Source organism: Dendrobates tinctorius, unplaced genomic scaffold, assembly GCF_039654945.1.
Source record: "Dendrobates tinctorius isolate UK_male_01 unplaced genomic scaffold, ASM3965494v1 ptg000117l, whole genome shotgun sequence".
NCBI lineage: Eukaryota > Metazoa > Chordata > Amphibia > Anura > Dendrobatidae > Dendrobates > Dendrobates tinctorius.
The window spans coordinates 6674980-6696977 of NW_027361785.1; the positions used below are offsets into that span (position 1 = coordinate 6674980).

The window sequence follows — 21998 nt, forward strand, 5'->3', positions numbered from 1 at the left end:
CGACCCTCTTCAATCCGGTTTCTGCTCTTTACACTCTACTAAAACTGCCCTCACTAAAGTCTCTAATGATCTACTAACAGCTAAATCAAATGGTCATTACTCCATGCTAATTCTCTTGGATCTCTCTGCAGCATTCGACACTGTGGATCATCAGCTCCTCCTCACTATGCTCCGTTCCATTGGCCTCAAGGACACCGTTCTCTCCTGGTTCTCCTCCTATCTCTCTGACCGCTCCTTTACGGTATCTTTTGCTGGCTCCTCCTCCTCTCACCTTCCCCTTACTGTTGGGGTTCCTCAAGGATCGGTTCTAGGTCCCCTCCTCTTCTCCTTGTACACTGCCCCTATTGGTCAAACAATCAGTAGATTTGGTTTCCAGTACCATCCTTCTGGCATCACGCCAGCCTTTCTAGAAAACTCCGGCAGTTGTCTAAACGCTGTGTCCAACATCATTTCCTTACTATATCTGAAACTGAACCTGTCAAAGACTGAACTCCTTGTTTTTCCTCCCTCTACAAATGTACCTATACCCGACATTGCCATTTCTGTGTGTGGTTCCACTATTACTCCCCAGCAACATGCCTGCTGTCTTGGGGTCATACTTGACTCCGAGCTTTCCTTCGCCCCCCACATTCGCTCACTGGCTCGCTCTTGTCATCTGCACCTCAAAAACATCTCTAGAATTCGACCTTTTCTTACTTTTGACTCTGCAAAAACTTACTGTTTCTCTTATTCATGCTCGTCTCGACTATTGTAACTCTCTTCTAATCGGTCTTCCTCTTACCAAACTCTCCCCTCTCCAATCTGTCTTGAATGCTGCAGCCAGGATCATATTCCTCACCAATCGTTATACCGATGCCTCTACCTTGTGCCAGTCATTACACTGGCTACCCATCCACTCCAGAATTCAGTATAAACTTATTACCCTCACCCACAAAGCCCTCCATGGCTCAGCACCACCGTACATCTCCTCCCTTGTTTCAGTATACCACCCTACCCGTGCCCTTCGCTCTGCTGATGACCTGAGGTTAGCATCCTCAATAATCAGAACCTCCCACTCCCGTCTCCAAGACTTTTCATGTGCTGTGCCAATTCTTTGGAATGCACTTCCCAGGTCAATATGATTAGTCCCCAATCCCCACAATTTTAAGCGTGCCCTGAAAACGCATTTATTTAGACTGGCCTACTGCCTCAACACATTAAGCTAATCTATCCCTGTGTGGCACAGCCAAAAGTTTTACCATAACCAGGTTCCCCGCATCATGTTCCCACATGCTTTATGCATCCATTAGCCCTCTGTGTCTGTACTGTTACACACTTAACATTATGGCTGGTCCATACAATCAGGGCAACTGTTACCACCCACCTTTCGTGTCTACCTCTTTCCTCATAGACTGTAAGCTTGCGAGCAGGGCCCTCATTCCTCTTGGTATCTGTTATGATCTGTGTGATTATTGTTATGCTGTAATGTCTATTGTCTGTACAAATCCCCTCTGAAATGTAAAGTGCTGCGGAATATGTCGGCGCTATAGAAATAAAATTTATTATTATGGTTACAGTTGAGTTGTCTGTTCTCTATTCTGTTGCTTCTCCTACTTCTTTCTCACTAACTGGATATCTTACTTCCTGTCGGTGGGGTGTAGTCTGCGGAGGAGGAGCTAACTTTTTTATTTACATAGTGTCAGCCTCCTAGTGGCAGCAGCATACACCCATGGTTCCTGTGTCCCCCAATGAAGGCTCAGAGAAACAGATTTTACGGTAAGCAACCCAAAAATCCTGTTTTTGTGAGATGCACCTGTATATGGGTGCATGAGATCAGGATTTGGCATGTAATTCCAGCATGCTGCGATTTTATTTTTGTATTCTCCCCCCCCCACCCTGTCCGATCGGAGCAGGAACGAAAACCACCACTGAGAACACAAGCATAGGATTAAACTAGTACAAACGCAATCTGTTTTTATTCGCAAGTGGGAACAAGCCCTATGCCTCTTCTTTCATCTGACCTTCCATTCCCATGATTGGTTGCGTCTCTGACGTATGTCCTTTAGTAATCATAAATGAATCCTTTGTTCTGTGAATACACTAGGTAATGTTGTCCTGTAGACCCATGTAAAGGATGTTCAGAACTTAAAATAAACCTGTTAGAAAAGAAAAATAGTATTAAGCTGCTGCTGTAGTGGTACAGTATAGGACGTCAGTCAAGGAGCAGTGGGCATGATTACTATGTGCTCACTTTGTAGTGAACTCTGACTTTTCTCTGCCGTGGTGCTTCCTGATAACTGGAATCAAGTGGCTGCAGGGAGAATATAGTTTTGTTTTCTCAGTGCAGCCGCGCTTGCAATTAGGCTAATGAGGGGCATTCATTAAAGATTTTCCCTGACCCGCTTCCTTTGGACTGAGAGCAATAAAACTTGGCACAGTTATTAGTCCTTCTCTACATAGGTGCCACCTAGGGACACACACTTCTCCCAACTTTTTAACCAACTGTAAACGCCCCCCTGTAGGAATCGACAGGTTGCTGCAAAAGCCACCTTGTGACTTCAGACATCAGAGTCTCATCTGGAAAATGCTTGCCCTTCAAAAAATAAGGGCAAAGAGGTTTAAGTCCGATGGTTTGAGGTCAGTTGAGTAAGGGGGATGCGGTAGAATTTCAAAGCCACAGGAGCATGCTTCCTTATGGGCAACATGTGAGTTGTGAACTGGTGCATTGTCTTGCAGAAGGCGGACGCCTTTGAGCATGCCACATCTTAGTTTTATTTAGTGATTTATAGTATGCCTCAGTGAGCATGGTACCCTTTGCTAGGAAATCCATCAATACTACTCTATGCTGCTCCTAAAATACTGTGATCATGAGTCGACCGTACCTGCCGAGGGTTGGGCACATGCCTTCTTTGGAGGCAGTGAGTCATGATGCTTCCATTGCATCGACTGGACTTTAGTCTCAGGATCATAGTGATTGATCACAGGATGAAAGCTGGGTCCATCTGTTGAAAAAGTCCTCCTGGTTTCCATGGCACAACGTCAATAGAGCCTGTGAGCATTTGACTCATTCCTGCTTCTGGAAAGGCGTGAGCAGCCAGGGAACCCAGCGAGTGGATAACGTAAGCATGTGAAGATGATCTTGGATGATTTTTTTCCACGGACCCACACACTAATCTTGACATTTTGGTCTAGGTGGCGGGTGGGGTCGCCCTGGAATTGGAGTTGTTTCCCCCGAAGTCTGACCACATTTGAATTGATGATGCCAGTTCATGACTACATTAATATGATGGGGAATCATCACTATAAACCTCTTTCATCTCATCGACTATCTCCTTTAGTGTGTGGCCTTTCAAGTAAAGGAGCTTAATGGCTGCTCTGGAGTCCACTGGTTCTATTATCAAACCTCACACCATTTCTGCACCTGTAAAATCAAGACCGTTCTCAGTTCTGAGTTGTAAATTGGCATGTAACCTATAGAGACTTACATCATTACACGTGCAGTTTCTGCGTCCTGTGATAAATAGACGTGGGTCAGGGGAAATCATTAATGAACACCCCTCGTGCATATACAAAACGGTATTTACCTTCAGATTACCTTGATGGCAAAAGGCAAATATCATTATTTTTTTTTTTTTGCTGACAGGATTCCTTTTTTAAAGGAATGTACATAAGTAACCTCTTACTCACATATAGTTTTGTGCAAATTAATTGGGACAAAGCAAAAAAACACATATTTTTGAATATTTTAATAATAAAATGTTATAATGCACTGTTACATAATAATTTTAGTAAGAAATATGTCCTCCTTTAGCAGATGTGAGATTTTCAATGCGTTTTGGCATTGATTCTACCAAGCTTTTGCATAAATTCTTCATCATGGAACCACACTTGTATGGCACTGTTTATCATGCGTTCTTTGTTTGTACAGTCCATTTTGCCAAGACGTCGCTTCACAGTGCTCCTCAAATTTTCTATAGGATTTAAGTCTGGTGAATTGCCAGGCCAGTGCAGCACTTTTACTTTATTTTCTTCCAGGAATTTCTTCACACACGTGGAATTGTGGCATGGAGCCAAATCTTGTTGGAATGTCCCTTTAAACTTACGCATGAATGGCACAATAAAACGTTTTAAAACGACTATGTATTTGGATGAATTCATCATACCATCGACAGGAGATAAGCTCCCTGTACCATCAGCTGTAAAAAAAAAAAAGCCCCAAAACATCTGTTTTTGAGGGCGTTTTACAGTTTGTTGAATGTGATCAGCTCGCAGTGGTTCATTTTTGCTTCTTCTAACAACACTTGCTCTGTACCCTTGAACAAAAAGATGGGTTTCATCACTGAAAATTACCTTTTTCCACTGGCTAGTTGTCCAAGATTTATACTTTTTTGCCCATGCGAGTCGTTTTGCCTTCATTGGAGATGTCAGAAGTTGTTTTTTTCCTGGCTTTGTTGCCCTCCGACCAACTTCCAGAAGCCTGCGCCGTACAGTCGAATCGCTAATAGCAATACTTGCAGCAAACAAGTCTCTTTGGAGGTCTTTACTTGTTTTTCTTGCATTAATTTTACTATTTCTGATAAGTGTTTTATCAGTTCTTGGTGTCGTTTTCCTTTTTCTTCCACGTTTCCCTTTTGATTTTGGAGAAAACAATCCAGTTTCATTGTGTCTGCGAATTCTTGAAACGGTAGATTTTCCAATACCAACGGTGGAAGCGATTTCTCTTAGTCAGACTTGTTTGTTCATTAAGAGTAATAATTCTAGCCCTCTTCCGTGGAGTAACATCCATTTTTACAGGCACGAATCACACTGAGAGAAAAAGTACACTAAACCACTCCTCACAGAAACAAGCTCTCAACTGAAGCTGAGGGGGCAGCTAGCTGTTATTTTCTGAATAAAAGCAGTCAAACCACATTTTGTTACTCAAGGTTGTACACTCACACCTGTTCAAAGCATTAAGACTGGTTTAAATCACTGACTGGTAACCAACTTACGATTTTACAGTTTTCACACATTATCATCACTGTCCCTGATAGGGCTCACAATCTAAATTCCCTATTAGTATGTTACCCTCTCAAATGGTGTTCTCATTCTTTGACAGACCTCACACCGACAGAGGGGTTTGTCATTCTATATGCCTATAGGCATGTACATGACACGATTGCAAGGTGCTTATGCGTGCCATGATGGGTTGCCATGGTTGACCTTCATAAGAGACCGTGATTTTCGCTATACAGAGCAAGATTGGATGATCTTGGGTTCAAGTCCCCTAAGGAGACTAACAAATATAGTAGAAAGTGAGGGGAAAAGAGATGTTCTTTAAAAATATGAACAAAAATATAAAAGTTAATATTGCCCTCTCTTTCTCCCATTAAAAATAAAGAAATATGGTATCACTACACCTGTAGAAGTCTAATCTATAAAAAAAATGAATTAGCCTGATGTATAAATGGCAAAATCAGAAAAAAAATCTAAACTTCTATTTTTTTTCTTGGTCTCCGCCACACTCCAAAAAAATTTGCAACAAGTGATCAAAACATCCTATCTACCCAAAATGGTCTGCGGGTCTCGGAAAATGGCAACAAAAATCTAGTGTGGGTTTATTTTTTCCTTTTATGAATATCTTTTCCACCACTTACTGTATTTTTTGGAGTATAAGACACACCTAAGTTATTGGTGAGGAACGTGCTGCTGACACTGCTACAGAGGTAATGTCCCCCAATACCCCTCATTCTGGTGTGTGTATATATATATATATATATATATATATATATATATATATATACACACACACACGATGGTGGCCCGATTCTAACGCATCAGGTATTCTAGAATATCTCTCTTGCGCGCTGATTGAGCGCCGCCGTATTTCTGTGACAGACAGAATTAGACGATTATATAGTAGATATATATAATATTATCCCAAATCCAGGTATACATGGCCCCCTCATCCCCATCCTGGTATTCATGGCTCGTTCCCTCATCATCGTCTTGGTATACATGCCCCCTCATCCCCATTCTGGTGTAAATGGCCCCATCCGAAAAACATAAGAAAAAAACCTTAAAACATTCTACTTGCCTTCCCTGTGCTCCCTCGCAGCATGGTGTTCTGATACCAGCAGCAGTTTTATGCTTGTAAGCAGCGTCATGAGCTGCTTACAAGCCAGGGACAGCTGCCGAAATACTCGCTCACTGCTCCCCATGCCCGAGACCATGGCTACAGCCATCTTGAGTTAGTTTGATTCGTTGAATTTCTTCCTATTTTAGGTCTTTTCTTGCGTAGCAGTGACATGTTATTGGGGTGGCATACTAGAAACAGCTGATGCATGTGGAACGTCTAGTGATCCTGACTCTATATACTTTTGTTTCTGTTTTCTTCAGCTAAATGAAGTAAGTGTACAAAATAAGAAACTGGAAACTCAAGCTAAGAAAGTTCAGTCTCGTCTAGAAAACCTACAAGTGAGTTACATGTTGTTTTTATTTCTGTTTATTGGTGATTTGAAGTTTGCTAACTAGAATTATACATTTTCTAGAGAAAGCACTCCTTCCTTACAGTCCAGAAAAGCAAAGATATGTACCAAACTGTGCAGTTACCGAAACCACAAAATGTTGAGAAGAAACCTGCTGTAAAGCCTAAGGTATGATTTCCAGAATGTCTAGAAGTCCACTCTTGTGATTAGTCTGCAGGTTTTATTTTTATATGCTGGCATTATATTGTTTAAAGGGAACCTGTCAGGTCCCCTGTGCTCTCCAAGACAGCAGCATTCCGCTATGTGTGATTAAACACCCTCCCTAATCATCCCTGTATAACATAATTCAGTTAAATAAATGCTTTAATAAAGCATTTGTAACCTCCGCTATCCCTATGCTAATGAGGGCTTTGACTACCTTTAGTTGCCCCAGACTAGTCAGCCCTCTTTCCATTTTATCACGCCTATCTGGGCGTGATAACATAATTTGCTCTAGCGGGGTCATCGCCACTCATGCAAATCTGTGCAGACGCGCCGCTCATTATGGTAGCGTCACTGCCTCTCTGAAGCAAGGTGTACGCATCTCTGCTTCAGCGGTGCCCACTGTGCATGACCGGAAGCTATCTTCTAAACTTGCGTAATGCGCGCCTCTGAAGATAGGAAGCGTACACCCAGCTTCAGAGGCGCACTGCGCATGTCTGGAAGTTCAGAAGATGGCTTCTGGTCACGCACAGTTCACTCCTCTGAAACCGGGAAGCGTACACCTGGTTTCAGTGACGCTGCTGAAATGAGCGGCGCTCCTGCGCAGATTAACTGAATTATGTTATACCGTGATGATTAGGGAGGGTGTTTAATCACACTTGGAGGGCACAGGGGACCTGACAGGTTCCCTTTAATGAGATCTGATATGTTGCAGAATTCTGGTATATCATTCAAACAATATAGGAAGCTAGCTGTTAATGGGAGTCTGTAAGTAGGATCAACCACCTCCCTAATCCCAAACTGCATACATGAGCAAGTGGGTCTATAAGAGCTAAATCCAATGAGACCTTTATATCTGTTGCTGCATTACTTCATATACAAATGAGGTGTTAAGTGCTCTGGGCATGAGAAAACTTCCCAAACATTCCAAGGTGGCTTCCCCACCCAACATCAGCCTCCTTAGCTTTATTAATAGATCACTGTTTGATTTTCTTTCCTGACATCAAACATGTCTTTCTGTATTTTCCATTAATTTAAAATATGGAACATTTCTTCTTAAAACTGTTTTATTATTCATCTGTAATTCTTCCTAGTGATGTTTAAAGGGAAATCAGCCAGGTTTTGTTATGTTATCTGAGAGCAGCCAAATGTAGTGGCCAAGAGTCTGATCTCAGTGATTTTTTTTTTTTTTTTTTTATTATTGAATAAAAATCTTTATTATCATGCATTCGGCAAAAGGGTAACGAACAGTGTTCTGTGCTGCAGCCCAGTACACACACAGTTCTGCATCATCCCCGATCCCAATGATATATCACTTACTGGACTGCTTGGTGCAGTTTTGTTAGAATCCTTGCCTTCTCTGCTGTAAATATAAAGAGAAGGCTGGTAGTGCAATAAGAATTCAAGATATCTTTATTGCCAACGCATTTCCTGAGCCAGTCCCAGCTCACTTCATCAGGGCATGTTACAGAAGATCATTGCAGGGGTATATATACAAAAAAAAAAAAAAAAAAATGCCCTGATGAAGTGAGCTGGGACTGGCTCAGGAAACGCGTTGGCAATAAAGATATCTTGAATTCTACCACAGCAGCGCAGTCTCTTATTGCACTACCAGCCTTCTCTTTGTACCAAGTCCGTGGACCTCGTGCAGACTGCTGCAGCTGTTTTATGCGATTATAGGTGTTGTGACTCTCACAACCCTATCAGGTGAGCCTAACACTTGCTGTGCACTCATCTACTTTCCATACAGACCTACGCATTGGAAGCGCCCTGTCTCCCCCTTTTCTGTTGTAAATATAGCAGTTCACAGAATGCTGAGCTGTGTATAACCCGCCCACACCACTCATTGGCACCTTCCTGTGTATACTATAGATTTGTAAGCCCGCCCACATCACTGATTTGCACCTTCCTGTGTACACTATATATTTGTAAGCCTACATCACTGATTGGCAGCTTCCTGTGTACACTATAGATTTGTAAGCCCGCCCACACCACTGATTGGCCCCTTCCTGTGTACACTATAGACTTGTAAGCCCGCCCACATCACTGATTGGCACCTTCCTGTGTACACTATAGATTTGTAAGCCCGCCCACATCACTGGCACCTTCCTGTGTACACTATAGATTTGTAAGCCCGCCCACATCACTGATTGGAAGCTTCCTGTGTACACTATAGATATGTAAGCCTGCCCACATCACTGATTGGCACCTTCCTGTGTACACTATATATTTGTAAGCCCGCCTACACCACTGATTGGCCCCTTCCTGTGTACACTATAGACTTGTAAGCCGGCCCACATCACTGGCACCTTCCTGTGTACACTATATATTTGTAAGCCCACATCACTGATTGGCAGCTTCCTGTGTACACTATAGATTTGTAAGCCCGCCCACACCACTGATTGGCACCTTCCTGTGTACACTATAGATTTGTAAGCCTGCCCACATCACTGATGTATATATGAGAAAAAGAATAAGCAGCACTAAAATTAAACAGACAATGCGGGTGCAAGCCTTCCAGGCATATACCAAACCTCAAAAATAGTCCTCAAGATGAAAGCAGCACACCAAAAGAAATCCTGTCAAAATGCTATTTCTCGTTCGCCTTATTGGGGGACACAGAGACCATGGGTGTATGCTGCTGCCACTAGGAGGCTGACACTATGCACAAAAAAAGGTTAGCTCCTCCTCCGCAGTGTACACCCCACCGACCGGCAGGAAGTTCCTCAGTTTAGCTTAGTGTCAGTAGGAGGTGGACACGGGTCTTTTATTAGACCCCTATCTACCTCGTCGTGCGTCGTTCCTTTACAGGTTTCGGAGGGATACGGAGTGAACAGTCACATCCGTACTCCCACAAAGAGACTATGAGTACGGCGTGTACTGCCACCCCGTATCCTCATAGGTCTCCGCGGCAGGACCAGGAGCCTCGCACAGGTGCGTGACAGCTATACCGACGGTCCTTGCCCCCCGCCTCCCACCATCTCGCCTACCAGAGCCTGACGGTTGGACGAGGCGTGGATTCCATAAAGACGACAGACAGCGTGGGATTCTCAGGTACCTTTATTGTGGCCCCCGGCCTGGGTGAGTATGCGGTCTAGCGGTCCCCCGGCGTTTTCATCCTAAGGCGGTCGCCAGGGGACCACGGTAGGGCCTGCGCGCCCGCTTCTCCCCACGGTCGCCACATCCATGAAGGCCCCTGTTCTTTCGGGCCTTGTTCTGCGCCCCCCCCCTGCGGCCCGGTGTTGCGACGCGTCTTCCGCGCCGACCCCCTGCTGACAGGCGGCCGGCGCTATTAATTTAGGCCCCGGCTTCATCTCGGGCCTACCGCTGCGTCGCGGCCACGCCCCCTGCCCCTTTCTTCTAAGCGGGCTTCTCTCCCGCCCGTCCTAGGCCTTCCCAGCCCCCTTGACTCACACCAGCCTGCTATTGGACAGCGGGCGGTGCTAAGGGGATCTCTGCGGCGAGCTCCGCCCTTCTTCTCCCTCTGGCAGCGCGCCCTTTCCCTGGTGGTCGCCATCTTCTCAGCCTGCCAGCCAGACCTCATTCCCTGCCGGATTTCGGTCGCTGGGCCTTTTTTCAGCCGGATTGGCCTGGCCTCATCCTGCAGCCAGATCAGAGAGCGTCGCCCTTGGGGACACCGGACCGTGAGTAGCTCTGCACCTGCAGACTGACACCCTTCTCTGCCTTCTGTCCGCCAACCGGCCGGCACGGCCTCTCTTTTCACTATGTCCAACGCTAAGTCTGATCGTACCCGCTCTGCGTCCAGCCCGACGCCGCTCAGGAGCCATCCATAACCCCAGGGGCGAGTGAGCCCCCCATGCCGGGTTGGGCCTCCTCTCAATCACAGTCAGTGGCAGACCTCATCAAGGTGTCTCAGTCCCTAGTAGCCGTTCTGGACAAGTTGCCCTTGGGAGCTTCGGCGGGACCCAGCACGTCTCAGGACATCCCATCTGAGCCAGCCAGCGGCAGTCGCAAGAGGCCCAGGCAGGACCTCCAGGCGGAGTCCTCCCCTCGTCCTACCTCACCCCATAGTCCCCAGCAGTCTCCCTCTCGGGCCTCCTCCCCCGAGTCAGGCGAAGCGCTTTCGGAATCGGAAGGGGTCTTAGAGCTGGATTCGGACCAGGATGCGAACATGAAGGTTACGGTGCAAAACCTCATTGCCGCGATTCACCATACCTTTGACATCGCTGACGCCCCTGCGAAATCCTCAGATCAGGAGGTTTCGTCCAGACGGGCGGAAACACCATCCAGGGTGTTTCCCTTCCATTCTGAGTTTGGAAAGATTTTTACAAAGGAGAGAGAAGATCCGACCAGACGCTTTCAAAGAGGAAAGCGTCTCGGCGTGCTGTACCCGTTTGCTAAAGAGCTCACGGACAACTGGGCCGCTTCTCCCTCGGTGGACCCTCCCGTGTCCAGACTTTCTAATAATACGGTCCTTCCGCTGTCAGGTGTGGCGTCGCTAAAAGATTCTAATGATGGGATCATAGAATCTCTAGCAAAATCTGCCTTTGAAGCGGCATCAGCAGCGGTATGTCCAGTCTTTGTTTCTTCTTGGGCAGCAAAGGCCATATCCACTTGGGCAGATGACCTTCGGCAGGGCATTCTGGATAAGGCACGACCAGAGCATTTGGCCGATCTCGCCAATCAGATTTCCCATGCGGGGGATTATCTGCTTTCTGCCTCCTTGGATGCCGCATCTTGCGCAGTTCAGGCGTCAAGTAACATCGTGGCAATCCGACGTACAATTTGGCTCAAGGCCTGGCAGGCGGACTTGTCCTCTAAAAAGTCTCTGACCAATCTGCCTTTTCAGGGAGTGCGTCTCTTCGGATTACAATTGGATCAGATTATTAAGGACGCTACCGGAGGTACGAGTTCTCTTCTCCCCTCCAAGCCTCGCAGACCTCCTCCAAGGCGTCAGTTTCGTCCCTGTCGGACTTTCCGCCGTTTCAATACGGCGGAAAACCCTTCCAACCAGCAAAGGCCACAGGCACGTCAGGAAAGAAAGAAGGTTTCCTTCAGGCCCACTCCGTCCTGGTGGTCCCACTCTTCCCAGGGAAGACCGTCCAGATCTAGATCTGGACGGTCTACGTCCGCATGACTACCATCGGTCTCCCGTGGGTCCCTTCCAATTGGGAGGTCGACTTCTCTTCTTCAGCGACGTCTGGCTCGCCTCAGTAGAGGACGCTTGGGTCAGAGAGGTTGTATCAACAGGATACAAAATAGAGTTCATTTCTCTTCCACGGGATCGTTTCTTACAATCCCGTCCGCCGAGGGATCCGACCCGGGGTTCGGTTCGGCCATCGCCTCTCTTCTCAGTTCCGGGGTGATTGTGCCCGTTCCCGAATCGGAACGCTTCACAGGGTTTTATTCAAACCTGTTTGTGGTGCCGAAAAAGGACGGGACAGTTCGACCCATCTTGGATCTCAAGTTACTCAACAAGAGAGTTCGCCTTCGCCACTTCCGGATGGAGTCAGTTCGCTCGGTAATTGCTTCCATGGAGGAGCAGGAATTCATGGGTTCCATAGACATCCAAGATGCCTATCTACATGTGCCCATATTTCCCGGACATCAGAAGTTCCTGCGGTTTGCGATTCTTCACGAACATTACCAGTTCGTCGCGCTTCCTTTCGGGCTCGCCACCGCTCCCAGAGTCTTCACGAAGATTATGGCGGCGTTGATGGCCTTGTTGAGGATCAGAGGTCTCGTTCTTTTTCCGTACCTCGACGTAATCCTGATCAAGGCCCCCTCCTTTCAACAGGCCCGCCTAAGTGTGGCGATCGTTCTAGACACCCTGTCCAGTTTTGGGTGGATCGTCAACCGGGAAAAGTCCTGTCTGGTCCCTACTCAATGCCTTGTGTTTCTGGGCCTTCTGTTCGACACTTGTCGGTCAAGGGTATTTCTCCCACAAGACAAGATCCTTTCCCTGCAGCAGGGCGTGCGATCATTACAGATCACACGATTTCCATCCTCAGGACAGCCATGAGGGTCCTGGGGAAGATGGTGGCGGCGATAGAGGCAGTTCCCTTTGCCCAATTTCACGCCAGGCCACTCCAGCAGGCCATTTTGTCCAGGTGGAACAGGTCGGCTCTGTCTCTGGATCGTCCGGTTCGCCTTTCCTGCCGGATCAGGCGGTCTCTCAACTGGTGGTTGACGTCTCCCCTCATTCTCTTGGGGCGGTCTTTTCTTCCCGTTCACTGGCAGATTGTCACTACGGACGCCAGCCTCATCGGCTGGGGTGCAGTGTTCTGCAATCACACTGTTCAGGGTCGATGGTCGACTCAGGAATCAGCTCTGCAGATCAATGTCCTAGAGATACGGGCGATCCATCTAGCTCTCGTCCACTGGGAAAGGCGCCTCAAGGGCCTGCCTGTCAGGATTCAGACAGACAATGCCACAGCGGTGGCGTATATCAACCACCAAGGGGGGACACAGAGTGTCTCAGCCCTGGCGGAAGTGTCCAGAATTCTTCAATGGGCAGAGACCTTTGTTCCAACGATTTCCGCGGTTCACATTCCCGGCGTGGACAACTGGGCCGCCGATTTCCTCAGCCGCGAGGGTCTCGCGGCAGGGTAATGGTCCCTACATCCGGAGGTGTTTCATCTGCTCTGCCGTCGGTGGGGAACCCCGGATGTAGACCTCATGGCATCTCGCCTCAACAGGAAAGTCCCACAATTCGTGTCCAGGTCTCGGGACCCTCTGGCAGTGGGCGCCGACGCTCTGGCCGTCCCTTGGTCACAGTTCATGCTCCCCTACCTGTTCCCTCCTCTGCCTCTTCTTCCCAAGTTGTTGAAGAAAATCAAAGCAGAGGGGGATTCCAGTCATCCTCATCGCCCCGAATTGGCCCAGAAGGTCTTGATTCGCAGACATTGTCAACCTTCTCGCGGACGCCCCCTGGAAGCTTCCCGACGGGCAGATCTGCTGTCTCAAGGCCCGATTTGCCACCCCAATTCTCGGTCGCTCAATTTAACGGCGTGGCTGTTGAGACCGAGGTTTTGAGACGGGCAGGATTCTCTGATCGGGTAATTCATACCATGATCCGCGCCAGAAAGCCGCCTTCTTCGAAGATCTATTACCGTACTTGGAAAGCCTATTTCTCCTGGTGTGAGGCCAATGACATCGCGCCCTTGGTTTTTTCGCTCCCTTCTATTCTGGTGTTTCTTCAGGCAGGGCTGGATGCGGGGCTTGCTCTCAGTTCCTTGAAGGGTCAAGTTTCGGCACTGTCCATTTTATTTCAGAAAACGCTGGCCTCCCGGCCCCAGGTCAAAACCTTCCTCCAGGGTGTGGCTCACACGGTTCCTCCGTACCGAGCTCCCGTGGATCCTTGGGATCTTAATTTGGTTCTTCAGGTTCTGCAGGGTCCTCCTTTTGAACCTCTCAGGGACGTTTCCCTTTCCCTCCTTTCTTGGAAAGTGGCCTTTCTGGTGGCCATTACCTCCATCCGGCGCGTGTCGGAATTAGCGGTACTTTCTTGCCGCTCTCCTTTTTTGGTCCTTCATCAGGACAAGGTAGTTCTGCGGCCTCCGCCCTCTTTTCTTCCGAAGGTGGTATCTTCGTTTCACCTCAATGAGGACATTGTTCTGCCATCCTTCTGCCCGAGCCCAGCTCACCCTCGGGAGCGGTCTTTGGACAAGCTGGACCTAGTCAGGGCATTGAGAGTCTATCTAGCCCGGACGACTTCCTTGCGAAAGTCAGACTCTCTGTTCATCACCCAGCCTCAAAGGCCACTATTGCGCGCTGGATCAGATCGGCAATTTTGGAGGCATACCGGGTCAAGCATCGAGTGGCCCCTCCAGGGATCAGAGCGCACTCTACTCGGGTGGTGGGTGCCTCCTGGGCGGTGCGCCACAGAGCTTCCACGCTGCAGCTTTGCAATGCTGCAACGTGGTCATCGGTTCACACCTTTGTGAAATTCTACAGGGTCCACACCTACGCTTCGGCGGACGCCAGCCTAGGTAGAAGGATTCTGCAGGCTGCGGTGGCGAGTCCACTGGCCTGATGGAAGTTTGTTTCCCACCCCAGGGACTGCTTTGGGACGTCCCATGGTCTGTGTCCCCCAATAAGGCGAACGAGAAAACAGGATTTTTTGGGTTGCTTACCGTAAAATCTGTTTCTCGGAGCCTTCATTGGGGGACACAGCACCCTCCCATGTTCTACAACTCCTGTTCTTATGTTTGTCGGTTTGTTACAGTTAAGTTTTTTGTTCTGCTTTCAATCTATTCTGTTACTTCTCCTACTGCTTTCTCACTAACTGAGGAACTTCCTGCCGGTCGGTGAGGTGTACACTGCGGAGGAGGGGCTAACCTTTTTTTGTGCATAGTGTCAGCCTCCTAGTGGCAGCAGCATACACCCATGGTCTCTGTGTCCCCCAATGAAGGCTCCGAGAAACAGATTTTACGGTAAGCAACCCAAAAAATCCTGTTTTATTAGCCCATCTGGCTAGTTGCCCATACAGCGACGTTTCGGTCCTGGGAATTGTGGACCTTTCTCAAGCTTGAGAAAGGTCCACAACTCCCAGGACCGAAACGTCGCTGTATGGGCAACTAGCCAGATGGGCTAATAAATAGCATTTTGACAGGATTTCTTTTGGTGTGCTGCTTTCATCTTGAGGTATATATAATGTGTATAGCCCCGCCCACTCCGCATAGCCACATTCACTATAATATCCCACATCATCCCGTCAAAGCCACCAGACTACTACCCCTAATATCCCACATGATCCCGTCAGCCAGAGTCATCAGACTACTCCCCATAATATCCCAGATCAGCCAGAGCCACCGGACTACTACCCCTAATATCCCACATCATCCCGTCAGCCTGGAGTCAGAACCAGAGCACTGAGTGGAACGGTCCTAACTTCCATACCAGGGATTCCTTTAAGAGAGGCCTGGGGTGAGAACCAGAGCGCTGAGGGATTTACCCTAACTTCCATACCGGAGATCCCTTTAAGAGAGCCTGGGATCAGAACCAGAGTGCTGAGTGGATTTGCATACAGGAGATCCCTTTAAGAGAGCATGGGGTCAGTACCAGAGCATTTGAAGGCAATTTCCCTGACTTCCATACCGGGGATCCCTTTATGAGAGGCCTGGGGTCAGAACCAAAGCGCTGGATGGATTTGCCCTGACTTCCATACCGGAGATCCCTTTAAGAAAGGCCTGGGGTCAGTACCAGAGCTCAGAGTGGATTTGCCCTAACTTCCATACCTTTAAGAGAGGCCTGGGGTCAAAACCAAAGTGCTCTGTGCTCCTTTCTGTGGGGCAGACAATGGCTGGGAGCTTATGTTCCCTGGGGATGCTAGATTTCTCCCACCATGTCAGTGTCTGTTGTCAAGTGGGAAAACTTGCTCATAGCAACCAATCACAGCTCAGCTTCTTTTGAACTGCTCTGGTGAAATGAGAGATGCTTAGTGATTGGTTGGTGATACACGCATACATACATTCAGTTTTATATATATATGTAGATTGATGAATTTTATTCATTGGTTAGTTCACTTCTTTCTGCTTTAGGGCTCATGCCAGTCCTGGGCTGATGTTCACATTGAGATTAGCTAGATAGAAAGTAGTGTAGGGTATTGTGCAATAAATCTATGGTAACTACAAAAGTGATTAGAGTGCAAAGATAGATATTTAGAAAGGAGTTTAGATGTGGTTGTGTAGGGGATTCTAGTTTTTATGATGAAAGGACATTTTAGGTGCTGGACCTACGCTTTAAGGAAAATTAAAAAAACAAAGGTGTCCAATTTTAGCAGTTAGACTAGCTAAAGTCCGTTTCTGATTTGTGTTATGGCACTTTGTGTATGATAATCCATCATCTCCATAACCAACTTCTGAAAGTTTAATCAGGAATTTATATTGTGATGAATTAAAGGATCGTGTTCCTTGCCAGCTTTGTGCCGTGCAATCTTTTGGCAAGATTTCACTTTAAATCAGCGTACCTAAACAAGTTTCAACTCTTCATATCCTTGTATGAAAACATGCGTACATCAGATTTATAAATTTGCCTAATTTACCCTTTTGATGTGCAAAGAACACAGATGAAACCCATAACAATCCGGCTGTCCCACAGGTTCTTAACAATACGCAAGTGTACAAGCTCGTAACTATTCTCATGGATTGGCTTTCTGAATCTGATGGGAACGGAGGCCGAGACAAATCATTATCCATGGATAAATTACCCACCAACTGTTTTCAGGAAAAGTGTGCCAAGGTATGTGTGTTACAACATAATGCATGGTTCTACTCCAGACCTTTTAGTTAAGTGCAGTCTAACGGAGTCCTGTACCCTATAAGGCTTTTACACGTTCCTAACATTCATGTTAGCTAATTTTCAATTGCTTTGCGCTGCCAACATATGAGGATGTTTAGCTGGGTCTCCATGTCAAATAGGGTGCGAGTCACAAAGGCTGTTGTCAGCTTTATCTTATGATTCCCCCATACACATTTTGCTCTGCCGAGCATCCGGACATAGTAGCAAGAGGGGACATGAGACGCTGTAACACTCCTCAGGCAGCGGCTTATCTTTCCTAAAACAAAAGAATCGGGTAGTAAGAATTTAACCAGAATCTGCCTTTGGAAGGTGAGTCAGAAGGCCATCACACAAATTAGATGGTCTAGCTATCATATCGAAATCAGCGAGTTTGGCCATTGTATATCTAATTTGTATGTCCTGCTTAAAAAGGGGTATTCTAGTTACAGTACTCTAAGATTTCCATTGATAGCCAGAATAGGGCACATTTGCCTCCCAACAGAATAGAGCGGCAGTGTGCATGATCTACCTCTGCTCCATTTATCTTCTAGTATAGTGCTCAACTTTCTCGGGGAATCCCATAAAGGATGAATGGAACAGTGGTCGGGTATGCAAACTGCCATTCTGTTCTTACAGGGGGCAAAAGTGCATTGTTCTGGCGATTTAGTGGGAAGTTTTAGTGGTCAGATCCCCACTTATCTAGAAGTTAGCACCTACTCTATGAATAAGTTTTACTTTACTTCTGGAATACCCTTTTAAGTGTATATACTAGATATTTCTCTTACATTCATCAGCTAGGTTGTAGCCATGCATCAGTTTCTCTTGTAAAAATATATTATAATTAGTGATGAGCTCAAGTGCTTATTACTCGAGTTTGCCTAGGGTGCTTGGGTATGCTCAGAGTACCTTGGGTGCTCAAGTGACATGTTCGAGTCCCTGCAGACACATGTTTAGCGGCTGTGGGTTTGTCAGACAATCCCTGCATGTTTTGTGGCTAGCAGTAAAACATGCTGTGGAGACATGGGGGGGGGGGGGGGGGGGGTGTGTGTGTATCATCCCACCGAACACCTGCTCTGCTTTTTGCCATGGGAATAATACTACTCAGACAACACAGGGTGAGGGTAATAGTGTGGCAAATACTTTATTGAACCATAAAGCTTAGGAAACTGATAGTTCATTAAGGTACAAGGCCAGGTGACCGGAGGGTCACAACCTGGCTACGCCAAACATCTCCATGGAGCCAGGTGACCGGTGGGTCCAAATATTGACTACCCCAAACGTATCAATGGGTTCAGTGATGATCAGTAGAGCAGATCTGTATTCTTTTAGCCGGGGCTGTGGTCCCCTAAGCTGACATCTGTAGAATGTCAAATTTTTGTCCCTTGTGATGAAGCCATGATCTGGCAGCTGTCCTGTAGAGTGTTCATGGCTATAGATTTGTAAAGAGACTTTGGATCTCTGGATCATTTGAATAAGTGGATGACTTGTTGCAGAGGCATATCCCTTTTTATAGTTCGCAATTGTTGTCCTTCAAGCCATTATTCATAGGTCTAGGGAAAGGAGTGATGAGGTTAACTCGCATTGTTTGATTATGGTTTATCCTTCAATGCTTGCAAGTCAACAAACTGCATGGCCTGGTATAATGTGTAATGAACATATCAGCAAACCTCATTGTTCAGTGACCCTGCATCCCTGTTTTGCATAGTACGATAAACTGTAGGAGCTGATATAAGAGGTAAATATCATTCATCAATTTACAAATATCAATTCGACCTATAAAAAGAGTCAACATAAAGATAAGTCAATGCCTCCTGGCTTACTGAAAATAGATGTCTAAATAATTAAGATTAAATGCTGTGTCATTACACATGCAGCCGCAGGACTCAAACATGTCGCTTGAGCACCTTTGATACTCAAAGCATACCCGAGCACCCTAGGCAAACTCGAGTAACAAGCACTTGTGCTGATCACTAATTTTAATATTTATGATGGTGTTTTTTCTATTCATTACTTTTGTGACCTGCAGTTTTACTGGCGTTTTTCAAGTCCAATATATAAGCTTATGAGAAAAATGGAGAACTTGCCACCTCTCGTCAGCCTGTTCCACTCATTGATCACCCTCACTGTCAAAAAGTTTTTTTTCTAATGTCAACCTGTATATTCTCCCTTTCAGTTTCATTCTCCCTTTCAGTTTTCATTCCATTGCTTCTCTCTTTTCACTGTGCAAATGAAAATTAGGATGATCCCTCTATTGTCACATCCCTTCAGATATTTGTAGACCGCTATTAAACCCCCTTCACGACCTTGTGATTTTCCGTTTTTGGCTTCCTTTCTTTCCAGAGTCATAGCCTTGTTTTTTTGCAGGATGAGTAGTACTTTTGAACGACACCATTGATTTTATCATATAGTGCACTGGAAAATGGGGGGAAAAAATTCCAAATGTGGTGATATTGCAAAAAAAAGTGCTATTCAAAAACTTTTTTTTTTTTTTCTTACCATGTTCACTAAATGCTTAAATTGACCTTTAATTATAATTCTCCAGGTTATTACGAGTTCACAGTTACCAAACATGTACCGTATTTTTCGGACAATAAGGCGCACTTTTTCCCAAAAATATTTTTTGGGAAAGTGGGGGTGCGTCTTATGGTCGCAATATACTTACATCCGTCCATGGCTGGTGCGGGTGCCACGGGGCTCTGTGGTGCGGTGGTTGCAGCGGGATGTGCTCCGGTGCAGGGGTAGCGGCTCTCTGTTCTCCGTGGGGGCTCCGTCGGCAATTCCTCGAAGCCCGGAGGCCCCCGCACATCCGTTGCTGGCTGCTGCCATGTTGTGGTGGCCTCCGGGAGCATAGACGCCGGAAAGATGGCTGCCGATCCGGGGACGGCGCAGGTTCAGATCTCATCCCGAGATCTCGGGAGACGAGATTCAAATCTCGGCAAAGAGATCTCGTCCCCCGAGATCTCGGGACGAGATCTGAACCTGCGCATGCGCCGTCCCCGGACCGGCGGCCATCTTCCCGGCGTCCATGTTCCCGGAGGCCACCGCAACATGGCAGCAGCCAGCAACGGATGTGCGGGGGCCTCCGGGCTTCGAGGAAATGCCGGCGGAGCCGCTGCCCCTGCATCGGAGCACAGCCCGCCACCACCCTGCCCCCACAGAGCCCACCTGCCCCAGCACAGCCCATCTGCCCCAACACAGCCCACCTGCCCCAGCACAACCAACCAGCCCCAGCACAGCCCACCTGCACCGCACCAGCCTGGACCACTGAATGACCCCTATGACCACTCCTCCACCTGTGCCAGATCCCTTCCCAGGTAAGCTGAGTTTGGACTGTAAGACGGACCCCCATTTGACACATTATTATTTTTTTCCCTATTTTCCTTCTGAAAAGTGGGGCGCGTCTTATGGACCGGTGCGTCTTACAGTCCGAAAATACGGTATATATATATATATATTTTTTAAATGGTGAAAGAAAAATCCAAAATTTGTAAAAGCAAACCAACGGCAGTATTTTCCTAGAACCATAGCACAGCCCCATTTTTCGGGATCTGGGGCTGGGTGAGGGCTTAATTTTTGAACGCCTAGATGATGGTTTTTATTGATATAATTTTGGGGTAGATACAATGTTTTGATCATCTGTTATTGCACTTTATTATAATGTTGTGGCAACCAACAAAAATGTAATTCTGTCATTTTTTTTATTTTTTTTCTCGTTACACCATTTACCGATCGGCTTAATTATTTTTACATATTGTTAGATTGGACGTTTCTGAATGCAACAATGCTGCATACGTGTGTATATATATATATTTATATATAATTTTTTTTTTTTTTTTTTTTTTTTTTAATGTTTTATTTTAAATGGGGCAAAAGGGGGGGTGATTTTTAAAAAAATATTTTTAAAAACATTTTTTTTTCCTACTTTTTAGTTGCTTCAATAGTCTCCTTAGGATCTTCTGATCACTTGTGCTACACATAGCAGGGCTTCAGCCCTGCCATATGTAGCAAATATCATCATCTGCGTTTCCACCCGCAACTGTTAGAAGCACATGTCAGCTGATTTGATCAGCTGTCATGTGCCGGAAAAGATGAGAGCTTAGAGTCGGAACCCACATCAAAGGGGATACACAACCTTTGACATACCTATAGGTTGTGAAGAGGGTAAGTCTCCTCTTGGCCTTCTTTTCTGCAAGCTGAACATTCCCAGATCCTTTACCCAATTCCACATAGGACATTACTCTGTCGCCTCATTGGCGGACACAGAACCATGGGTGTTATGCTGCTGTCCACTAGGAGGCGACACTATGCATAATCTAAAAAAGATTAACTTTGGCTCCTCCTCTGCAGTATACACCCCTGGACGGCGTCAGCCTTCACCAGTTTTTGCTTAGTGTCGCATAGGAGGCACACCTAAAGATTTTTTTTTTTCTGTTTTTTTCCTGACGGATTACAGATGAAGAAAAGTGGGTCTCCTGCGAGACCCCCGGCATGGCTCCTTCCTCGGCCCCTGTTATAGGGTGCCCGGTTGAAGTTGAGGTGGCTATTCCCCATGTCGCTCCTTCCCCAGTCCCTCGGGTACTGGTTTGAAGTCGAGATCCCCCCTCCTTCCCCAACCTCTTTGGGGTCTGGGTTGAGGTCGAGGCGAGGATGAAGACCCCTGATGGTGACAGACGCACCCTCCTTAATCCCCCTCTGGGGTTTTAAGTTGAGACACCACAGGTACGGTCTATATAAGGCAGCATTCTGCAGCTTAGGCCGGTTTCACATTTGCGCTTCAGGGCGCAGCGACGGCCTGCGCACGGCCGCTGCTAAGCCCTGCCGCGCCTCCGCCGGTAGCTCCGCCTCCGGGCGCATGACGCGTCATGCGTCCCCTATCTTTAGCACTGAGGACGCAGGCCGTGCGCAGTATGTGTTTTTGCGGCGCCTGCATCCTTTTGACGGTGCGCCGACCAGCGCCAAACGCAACCTGTTGCAATTTGGTTGCTCTCGGCGCACCGTCAAAAGGACGCAGGCGCCGCCAAACGCATACTGCGCACGGCCTGCGTCCTCAGTGATAAAGATAGTGGATGCATGACGCATGCAGCGTCATGCGCCCGGAGGCGGAGCTAC

The 21998-nt window shown here is 47.1% G+C and overlaps 1 protein-coding gene across 4 annotated transcripts in view; it reads left to right on the forward strand.

Moving 5' to 3' along the window:
* Positions 1-21998, forward strand: part of CCDC138 (coiled-coil domain containing 138) — a 68790-nt gene that overhangs the window by 26233 nt on the left and 20559 nt on the right. For all 4 annotated transcript variants that reach the window (XM_073590497.1, XM_073590498.1, XM_073590496.1 and 1 more), the window contains exons 7-9: positions 6358-6435; positions 6510-6614; positions 16710-16850. In XM_073590497.1, coding sequence (XP_073446598.1) covers positions 6358-6435; positions 6510-6614; positions 16710-16850 — 324 coding nt within the window. The remainder of the gene's footprint in view (positions 1-6357; positions 6436-6509; positions 6615-16709; positions 16851-21998) is intronic.